Genomic DNA, 10747 nt, shown 5'->3' with positions numbered 1-10747 from the left:
AAAAAAAAAAAAAAAAAAAAAAAGAATCACACAGAATGCTCAGTTAAAATGAAAGCAGAAAAAGTGAAGAAGTTGAAAAAATAGTCAAGTATAAGAATAGAAAACAATAACATGTATACATATTACCAATTATGTCAATACCACTTTGAATGCATATTAGCTATATATACCAGTTAAAAAGACATGGACTGGCTGAATAGAATGAAAAAAACAAGGCTAGGCCGGGCACGGTGGCTCAAGCCTGTAATCCCAGCACTTTGGGAGGCCGAGGCGGGCGGATCACGAGGTCAGGAGATCGAGACCATCCTGGCGAACACGGTGAAACCCCGTCTCTACTAAAAAATACAAAAAACTAGCCGGGCGAGGTGGCGGGCGCCTGTAGTCCCAGCTACTCCGGAGGCTGAGGCAGGAGAATGGCGTGAACCCGGGAGGCGGAGCTTGCAGTGAGCTGAGATGCGGCCACTGCACTCCAGCCCGGGCGACAGAGCGAGACTCCGTCTCAAAAAAAAAAAAAAAAAAAGAAAAAAACAAGGCTGGTCGGCACGGTGGCTCATGCCTGTAAGCCCTGCATTTTGGAATGCTGAGGCGGGTGCATTGCTTGAGGCCAGGAGTTTGAGACCAGCCTGGCCAACGTGGTGAAATCCCATCTTTACTAAAAATACAAAAAAATTAGCCTGGCGTGGTGATGCATGCCTATAATCTCAGCTACTCGGGAGGCTGAGGTATGAGATTCACTTGAACCCAGGAGGCGGAGGCTGCAGTAAGGTGAGATTGTGCCACTGCACTCCAGCCTGGGCAAGACAGCAAGACTCTGTCTCTAAAAAAACCCAACAAATAAAACAAGATTCAGTAATGTGTACATGAAAACCATTTTAAACTGAAAGACACACATACATGAAATATAAAGGTATGGAGCAATATATGCCATTCTTGTCCTAATCAAAAGAAATATGGAATAGCTATTTTAAATTCAGAGAAATCACGTTTTAGGTCAAGGAAAGATACAAGGGATGAAGAGATTTCATAAAGATAAAGAAGTCAATTCTACAAGAAGACATAATAATCCTTAATATCTATGCTTATAAAACAAATCATCGAAATACATAAGGCAAAATTTATAAAACCACGTGGCAAAATACACGTGCCCTAGATGGCTTCCCAGTACCTACTGGCATTCAATGCTTGCTAACCTCTTCTTTCTGGGATCTCTAAGTAATATATAGTTTCTGTTATTTCTTGCATTTTGTTGAGTTGCTTTCTCTGTGTCTTACCTGACCAATATACCTGAATCTAATTTCTACCCAGTCAGGGCTTTCTTTGTAAGATTATTTTGGCAGTGGCTACCTTGGTAATAATAAAATAAAAACAGGTCAGACAATGGGCCATAAGGTGTCTACCAGGAAAAACAATTAGGTCACCTGGCCAGATAAAGAAGTACTATCCTACAGGTTACGTTTGGAAATTAACCTGTTTGGGGAGGTCTTATGATTTAGGGCTTACATCTTGTCCCTGAGTAAAGAATCTTTTTTTTTTTGAGACAGAGTTTCACTCTTGTTGCCCAGGTTGGAGTGCAATGGCGTGATCTCAGCTCACTGCAACCTCTGTCTCCTGGGTTCAAGTGATTCTTCTGCCTCAGCCTCCCAAGTAGCTGGGATTACAGGCCTGTGTCACCCTGCCCAGCTAATTTTGTATTTTTAGTAGAGACAGGGTCTCACCATGTTGGTCAGGGTGGTCTTGAACTCCCGACCTCAGGTGATCCACCCGCCTCAGCCTCCCAAAGTGCTGGGATTACAGGCGTGAGCCACCACACCCGGCCGTTTTCTTATGTAAGTAGGTCCTAAAGGAAGGAACCGAGAAATTCAACTCTGAAAATTAAGAAGAGTTGTGTGTGACTTACGCCTGTCATCCCTACACTCTGGGAGGTTGGGACAGGAGGACTGCTTGAGTTTGAGACCAGCCTAGGCAACATGGCAAAACCTCATCTCTACAAAAAAATTTAAAAATTAGCCAGGGATGGTAGCATGTGCCTGCCGTTCCAGCTACATAGGAGACTAAGGCAGGAGGATTGTTTGAGCCCGGGAATCTGAGGCTCCAGTGAGCCATGATCCTGGAACTGCATTCCAGCCTGGGTGACAGTGCAAGACCCTGACTTAAAAATTAATTAATTAATTAATGAGAAAATGGCTGAAAATTATTTCACAGAAGATGAAAGACCATATAGAAAAAATGCTCAGCACCAATGCTAATCAGTAAAAGCAACATATAATCACATGGAGATAAACATTTGTAAGGAATAAACACACATGCACACATGGTCTGCCAGTTAATCCATACATGCCAACAGGTTTTCCTAGTACATTTAAATTTATCCATAATCTACAACCCAGCACATTTCCCCCCATATGTACAAAATTTATAAAGTGTTATCATTTGGGGACAAAAACAAAGATGACATTGTCAACAAAGTCCAACAAAAATGAAACAATTCAAATCCTATGAGCTGTGGAATATGAGAGTGAAGTGGGTGACCCACGCCTCAGGCAGCAGCATGTATCAAGCAGACTGAGGCAAAGAAACTAAAAAAAAACCGGCCAGGCGTGGTGGCTCACTCTGCAATCCCAGCATTTTGGAAGGCTGAGGCAGGCGGATCACCTGAGGTCGGGAGTTCGAGACCAGCCTGACAAACATGGAGAAACCCTGTCTCTACTAAAAATACAAAATTAGCCAGGTGTGGTGGTGCATGCCTGTAATCCCAGTTTCTCAGGAGGCTGAGGCAGGAGAATCACTTGAACCCGGGAGGCAGAGGTTGCCATGAGCCGAGATTGCACCATTGCACTTCAGCCTGGGCAACAACAAGAGCAAAACTCCATCTCAAAAAAACAAAAAAAACCTTTTCAGCATCATATTAATGGAATATTAAGTGTAATATTAATTAACTGAAAACTCAGAAGAAAGAAAACTATGCATCTGGATTCATACATGTATAAACATATAATGAATAATAGACAGTCAGTTTAAGGCTTTGACCTGTGGTGGCTCTGACTTATAACAAAGGTGTGCTGTTCGCTGAACACCAACCAATTCTCCAGCAACAACCGGGTGTCCGATAATTCAATTCTTACCCTACCCAGAATTAACACAGATCCCTTAAGTTTCTTACTAGAGGGTTCAGTCTCACAACAGGCCCCCACTGCAGATGTCATTTATAAGCCCCAGGAACTAACCTTTTAACCAACTGTGTATAAATACAACAGCACCATCCTCCAGTTCAATAATTGGCTAAAGGCTGGGCACAGTGGCTCACGCCTGTAATCCCAGCATTTTGGGAGGCCAAGGCAGGTGGATCACCTGAGGTCAGGAGTTCGAGACCAGCCTGGCCAACATGGAGAAACCCCACCTCTACAAAAAAGGCAAAATTAGCCAGGCATGGTGGTGCATGCCTGTAGTCCCAGCTACTTGGGAGGCTGAGGCAGGAGGATCGCTTGAATCCGGGAGGCGGAGGTTGCAGTGAGCCGAGATTGCGCCACTGCACTCCAGCCTGGAGAGAGAGTGAGACTCCATCTCAAAAAAAAAGAAAAGAAAAAAAGAAACAACTACTAAATTTTTTTAGGCTGGGCATGGTGACTCACACCTGTATTCTCAGCACTTTGGGAGGCCAAGGTAGGAGAATCACCTGAGGTTGGGAGTTCAAGACCAGCCTGGGCAACATGGCAAAACCCTGTCTCTACAAAAAATACAAAAATTAGCTGGGCATGGTGGTGCACGCTTGTAGTCCCAGCTACTTGGGGGGTTGAGGCAGGAAGATTGTTTGAGCCCAGGAGACGGAGGTTGCAGTGAGCTGAGATCATGCCACTGCACTCCAGCCTAGATGGCAGAGCAAGACTCTGTCTCAAAAATAAAAAAAGATCAAATATTTTTAAAAATTATATTACAGACCCAAATAAACTCTCAGATTCATAAACTCGTCATCCAGCAGGCAGAACCAAAAGGAGTCTTTCTCTAAGTCAGCCCCAACAGACTTTTAAATTTATACAATATTCTGATTAAACAAACACAGTGAATGTAAAACCAGACTTCTAATAATGTTGAATTTAACCCCAGCTCTGTAATCTCGGTTAATAGCTAGAATTAAATAAATCACCTCAGACCAGGTTAGGTGGCTCACACCTGTTATCTCAGTACTTTGGGAGGCCGAGGCAGCTGGATCACTTGAGCCCACGAGTTTAAGACCAGCCTGGGCAATACGGCGAAACCCCATCTCTATGAAAAATACAAAAATTAGCTGGGCCTCATGGCGCATGCCTGTAGTTCCAGCTACTCAGGCTGAGATGGGAGGATTGCTTGAGCCTGGGAGGCAAGGTGGAGGTTGCAGTGAGCTGAGATCATGCCACTGCACTCTAGCCTGGGAAACAGAGTGAGACTCTGCCTCAAAAAATAAAAAGAAAAGAAAAGAAAAGAAATCACCTCAGCCTTCTACCACCTAAGTCCTGTGTGTTCTGAACAAGCAGCTGAATGCAATGTAACACCCTCTGCATTGCTTCGACTATGTCCCCCTTTTAACCTATAATAAGACCAGACAAAAACCCCACCAAATTCCCACTTTTGCCTCAGAAATGATTAGCCGAACAATTTTGTCTTCACTAAACAGCCTGCACAAAATTAATGTAGAGCAAACCTTCCTTAAGTTTCTCTCCCTGCTGGACTTAGTCTGAGCCAGCACACAATTCCTCTTTTTAATTAATCAATTTATTTATTTATTTTGAGATGGAGTCTTGCTCTGTCACCCAGGCTGGAGAGACGGGGTTGTGCCAAGTTGGCCAGGCTGGTCTCGAACTCCCGACTTCAGGTGATCCACCCGCCTTGGCCTCCCAAAGTGTTGGGATTACAGGTGTGAGCCATGTGCCCGGCCACAATCCCTCCTTTTTAACCTCTCCTAAGAACTGACTGAAGTCAAGGTGAAACATTCTCTGATGTAGGATCTGATTTTCATCTTCCATCCTGCTCTCTCTCCTACCTTCTTTCTAACATTGTTTGCTCTTCACTTTGAAAAGCAATTTTTCTGGCTGTGTGTGGGGGCTCACGCCTGTAATCCCACCACTTTGGGAGGCTGAGGCGGGCTGATCACTTGAGGTCAGAAGATTGAGACCATCCTGGCTAACACGGTGAAGCCCCATCTCTACTAAAAATACAAAAATTAGCTGGGCACGGTGGTGGGCACCTGTAATCCTAGCTACTCAGGAGGCTGAGGCAGGAGAATCACTTGAACCTGGGAGGTGGAGGTTGCAGTGAACTGAGATCGCACCACTGCACCCAGCCTGGGTAACAGAGCAAGATCCCGTCTCAAAAAAGAAAAAGGAAAGCAATTTTCTGCCTAAGCTTTGAGATCCTTGCAGATCTTATAGTTGGTAGTTTTCTCCTTTTGCAATATGCTTTTAGAATGAAGTCACTTCTTGCCCAAATCCAGATTCATTTTACTTGAGAATGTCTAGCAACATCCCCATAACAGTAACAAAGACTACCTCAGACAGGGCATCACCCCAAATGTCTCTGCCTGTGGATCTCCAATTTTCCAGTGCTTTGTAGCTTCTCTCAGTATAAAGGGCTCCTCCCATGTTTGGAATGAACAGGTTGGGACACCTGCCAGGGAGGTTCCCCAGGAAGAACCAACTCAACTGGGTCTTCAATGACCTCCCTTTGCAGGCTCCAGATTGACCTTAGCTCAGAGTCAGTGGACTCAGGCTTCTCCACCCCAGTCAAGGCTACTCACTTACCCTTACCTGCCTTACACCGGTATTTAAAAAAAACATACCCATGTGTGATGAGTTCAGCAAAATCACTCCAATCCAGCGTTTATATTTATAGGAGGGAAGAAAACCACAATGCATCTATATTTTATACCTCAATAGAAAAAGCACAAGTATCTATCCATTTCAGAAAACAAATGTCATTAATTTATCATTTTCCATAATAATAAATCATTTAATAAATGAATAATGAGATTTGAGTTCTTTAGCTGTTGGAAAGTCCTGTCCCACAGGATTTAGCATTAATCTGTCAAGTCCACATAACAGGAACAGAATAGAGTTATCCACTGTCTCAGATTCTCCACTCTACAAAGGACAGGAACTAACATTTTGGTAAATCTTTATAATTCATCAATATATCCACCACACTTCCTTGCAAAAATGTATTCATTTTTCTGCAGTCATAAAGGAAAAGAGTTTTTCCCAATTTCTTTTCAATGCTAGGCCCTGAAATTCCATTTGAAATCATCCAATAAAAAAACAGACCTGAGGCCAGGCGTGGTGGCTCACTGCTGTAATCCCAGCACTTTGGGACGCCAAGGCAGGTGGAACACTTGAGGTCAGGAGTTCGAGACCAGCCTGGCCAACATGGTGAAACTCTGTCTCTACTAAAAATATTCAAAAAATTAGCTGGGTGTGGTAGCGTACGTCTGTAATCCTAGCTACTCAGGAAGCCAAGGTGGGAGGATTGCTTGAACCCAGGAGGTTAAGGCTGTAGTGAGCCGAGATCGTGCCACTGCACTCCAGCCTGGGCAACAGAGTGAGACTCCGTCTCAAAAAAAAAGTAAATAAAAGTTTAAAAAAGAAATAAAATATAGGACTAAATATGTAATTAGTTTTCTGAAACCCAACTTGTTCTTGCCGTTTTGAACATACTTTACCTTCTTTATTGAGCTCTAATGATAAAATGCATTTAGCAGTTAATAAAAAGCTGAAGCTGAAATGAGTGAACAAATCTTTTCAAGATTACAAATGCAGGGAGGGGCTGACTGGAATACAGACAAATCTGACTCAAGTGTCAGGTCAGGTCCTCCTATCACTTGGGACATCTTCCACCCCCATGAACTGCTGAGTAATTACCCTCCCAGGAGAAGCTCCCTCAATACCGCCAACCAGCTGGCTCACCAGCCACGTGTCCCCAAGGAATGGAAACTGGGGTTGGGGAAGAAAAACTGAATGTGTTAAGGGCTTCGCTTTTTGAGGAACAGTATACCAGGGAACTCCTCCCACCCCAAGGCATCCGGCCGCTACCCTATAAGGTCCCACCCCCCACCTCAGGCTGTCCTCTGGGAGAAGTTACTCAAAGCTGATATTCACTAGACACTACCAAAGACTTAGCAGCTATGAGCATCTTGGAGCAGCACCAAACAGTTCTGTAACCCAGGACCAGGACACCACAGAGACTGGGCTGAGGACAGATCACCCTATGCCATTTGCAAAGAGGAACCTCAACTGAAAATATTCGGGTATCTCTATGTAGACAAGATAAAGGACAGTCACACATACACTTTTTTTTTTTTTTTTTTTGCACTGGAGTCAAGAGGTCATTCTTTGCTTCCTCACATGTGAAATGTTCACAAACCCAAAACAAATCTTTTAAAAAGAGCCATACTTGCTATGTGAAAAGAAAGTGACAATTAAAATAATGCCTCTGTTTGAAATATTGCCTAAGGGACAAAGAGTTCATAAAGTTGCTGTGAATTGAGAGAAAGTTAGCTGGGGAAGGCTCTGAAACGAAGGGATTTGCTGCCAGCCCTAGGAGGAGTTAGGATGGGGGACAGGGTGGTGGATTTGAGACCCTGCTGCCCACATCTGTGGAAGACTCGGAGGGGAACCGGTCACCCTTGGGAAGAAAAAAGGGACCGAGGAATCCACAGACCACAGCTCCTCTTCCCAAGCACAAAGCTCACACACACGAGTCTGGATTCTGCCTGGTGACCCTCCGTTGTCACCGTGCAGCCTCCTTACCGGGTTCACAGGAACTGCGAGCCAGGCTGGAGGCGAGATTGCAGTTAGATATTAACCAGGTGCCCTCAGCCCCGCTGCCTCACGGGGCCGCCTCCCTGAGAGTCAGGTCACAGCAGACGCTGACCGCCGGCTTCCCCACTGTGCCTGGGATAAGATCTCTGAGAGTTGCTCAAGAGTCGCCTGAGTTCTTTCTCGGATCCTGAATTGCAGCGGAAAGGCTGGCGCCAAGCAGGCTGAAGACCCCATGAGGGAGCCCACTCAGCAGGAGAATAAGGTTTCTTCACCTCCAGTCCCAGGAGTCACCCCTCACTTCCCCACCAACCAGCGACCCCACACCCCAGCCGCCCCTGTCCACACCCCCAAACACCCCATCCCCAAACCTCTCAGGGACGCGGATCTGGGGTTTCCTCCCCTCTCCCCCTATTAAACTTTCTGATGTAGCCTTCGGCGTCTCGGTGCAGTGACTCGGGCCGCGAACCTGTGCCGGTTACAGCCGCACAATCTGGGCAGACGCGGAGCTGCGGGCGCGGAGCTGCCCAGAGAGGGCGCCGGGGCCGGGGCCGCAGTGGCCGCGCAGGGACCGGACAGGACGCCCGGGGTCCCGGCTGCCGCCCCAGCCCCATCTTGCGGCCGAGGGGACCAAGGGCCGAGCTGCGCCAGGGGCACTCTGGTTTGCAGACCCCGGAGTCGCCCACGACGAGGCCCGGGTCCCCTCACGGTCGGTTCCGGCCAGTTCCAACCTGCCCCTTCTTTGCCTCGGGACGCCGGGCCCCGCACACTCACCATTTCCCGGCTTCTTGGTGTCCAGGTGTCCAGGTGTCCTCCCTATAAGCCAGCGTCCAGTGTGGGTCCCGGCGCGACAGACGCTGATACAGACCTTCAGGGCGTCTCTCTCTCAGCGACAGACCCAGGACTCAGAGCGCAGGGGCGTGGAAAAGACTCCGCGGGCTCTTTGAACGTCGCACCCTCCTCCCTGCAGCGTGCCTGATTGACAGTTCTCACACCCCCCGCCCCCTCGGCCCTGATTGGATAGTGCTCCAGATCCCGCCCCTTGGTGACTGATTGACAGAAGAAGCGATCTCACAGTGCTGAGTGGAGCCGGATGAACAGGTTCCAGACACTGCCCTTGGCAAGGCGGGCTTCCTCCCAACGCAGTGACCTGACCCCTCCCGAAGTGACGTTTGCATTTTAGAATTTCCTGATTGTACTCAGTGGGTTCTTCCTGCTTTTTTCTCCTGGACAGGGATTCACAAGTGTGTGCAGGGAATTCGAGGCTCCCTGTCCAGTGGGGCCATTCCCGGACCTCGGAGCAGGAGGGGATCCCACGGCACACAGGCCACCCTGGAGCAGGAGGGAGGGCCTGATGTCCTCCAGGGATCAGGAATTTGGGATGAGGCTGTTGGCGACGTGGTCAAGCCGTTCCCTCACCTTATCTCACAATCTACTCATTTTCAGCCCAGAAGATAAAAACACGACAACAAAATAAAATTAAGTATGTGGAAAAACTGGAATTATATGGCAGCAATATTTTCTAAAGAATCAAAAGAGAAGAAAAGCAAAAACTTTGAACTAGCTCAGAGAAGCAGCCTATTGCACCAACAGTTCACAAGCAGACCCCCTTTCAGGAGGTCAAACGTATCCCCAAGCTGGGAAGCCAGACAATGATTCCTAAAATGGAGCCCCGGGGTGGATCAGAAGCTGGTGATACGGGAGGGAAATTGAGAATTTAACTCTGAGATCTCAAAATACCTGTCCCTTCTGGACAGCGTGGAAATTCTCCCTCCTTATGCCATTAAATGTTAATAAATTAAACGCTTCAATCAAAAGCCAAGACATTAGACTTTGAATTTGAAAACACTAGCCTTTCTCCATATATTTATGAAGTAAGAATACTAGACTTAAAAGCGTTATGGCCGGGCGTGGTGGCTGACGCTTGTAATCCCAGCACTTTGGGAGGCCGAGGCGGGTGGATTACCTGGGGTCGGGAGTTTGAGACCAGCTTGACAAACACGGTGAAACCCCGTTTCTACTGAAAATACAAAATTAGTCGGGTGGCCCATGCCTGTAATCACAACTACTCAGGAGGCTGAGGCAGGAGAAGCCAAGAGGCGGAGGTTGCGGTGAGCCGAGATCGTGCCATTGCACTCCAGCCTGGGCAACAAGAGCGAAACTCCGTCTCAAAAAGAGAAAAAAAAAGGATCACGAGGTCAGGAGTCCGAGACCATCCTGACTAACATGGTGAAACCCCGTCTCTACTAAAAATACAAAGATTAGCTGGGCATGGTGGCGCGCGCCTTTAACCCCGGCTACTCAGGAAGCTGTGGCAGGAGAATCGCTTGAACCCGGGAGGCAGAGGTTTCAGTGAGCCAACATCACACCACTGCACTCCAGCCTGGGCGACAGAGCGAGAAAAAAAACAAAACAAAAACAAAACTCCATCTCAAAAAAAAAAAAAAAAAAAAAAAAAAAAATTGTTATAAACTAGAAGCTGGTACCCATGGCTAAATAGAAAGGAGCTGAACATGAGATGTCAATAGATGAAATGAAATCTTCAATCAACTTCTAGAAACTATAGCATTTTCTGCCTGGACAAATGGACATGTTTAGAAAATGAATGAAAAAAATGATGTCTCGGCCAGGTGCGGTGGCTCACGCCTGTAATTCCAGCACTTTGGGAGGCCAAGGCGGGCAGATCATGAGGTCAGGAGATCGAGACCATCCTGGCTAACACGGTGAAACCCCCGTCTCTATTAAAAATACAAAAAATTAGCCGGGCGCGGTTGCATGCGCCTGTAATCCCAGCTGCTCAGGAGGCTGAGTCAGGAGAATCGCTTGAACCCGGTAGGCGGAGGTTGTGGTGAGCCGAGATCACGCCCCTGCACTCCAGCCAGGAAGACAGCAAGACTCCGTCTCAAAAAAAAAAAAAAAAAAAAAAAAAAAAAAATTAAGGCACAACCAAAACACCACACCACAAA

General features: G+C 46.8%; 1 protein-coding gene across 2 annotated transcripts in view; it reads right to left on the bottom strand.

Annotated features, from left to right (window-relative positions):
• ZNF823 (zinc finger protein 823) overlaps positions 1–10747 on the bottom strand; it is a 42172-nt gene that overhangs the window by 9345 nt on the left and 22080 nt on the right. Inside the window, exon 1 of one of the 2 annotated variants that reach the window (XM_017888516.1) lies at positions 8556–8769. The exons of the other annotated variant lie outside the window; for it this stretch is intronic. Coding sequence (XP_017744005.1) covers positions 8556–8558 — 3 coding nt within the window. The 5' untranslated portion in view covers positions 8559–8769. Of the gene's footprint in view, positions 1–8555; positions 8770–10747 lie in introns of those variants that run through there. 2 annotated transcript variants of the gene reach the window in all.

Source organism: Rhinopithecus bieti, unplaced genomic scaffold, assembly GCF_001698545.2.
Source record: "Rhinopithecus bieti isolate Rb0 unplaced genomic scaffold, ASM169854v2 scaffold_15296, whole genome shotgun sequence".
Taxonomy (NCBI): Eukaryota; Metazoa; Chordata; class Mammalia; order Primates; family Cercopithecidae; genus Rhinopithecus; species Rhinopithecus bieti.
This window is presented reverse-complemented; position numbering and strand designations above follow the sequence as displayed.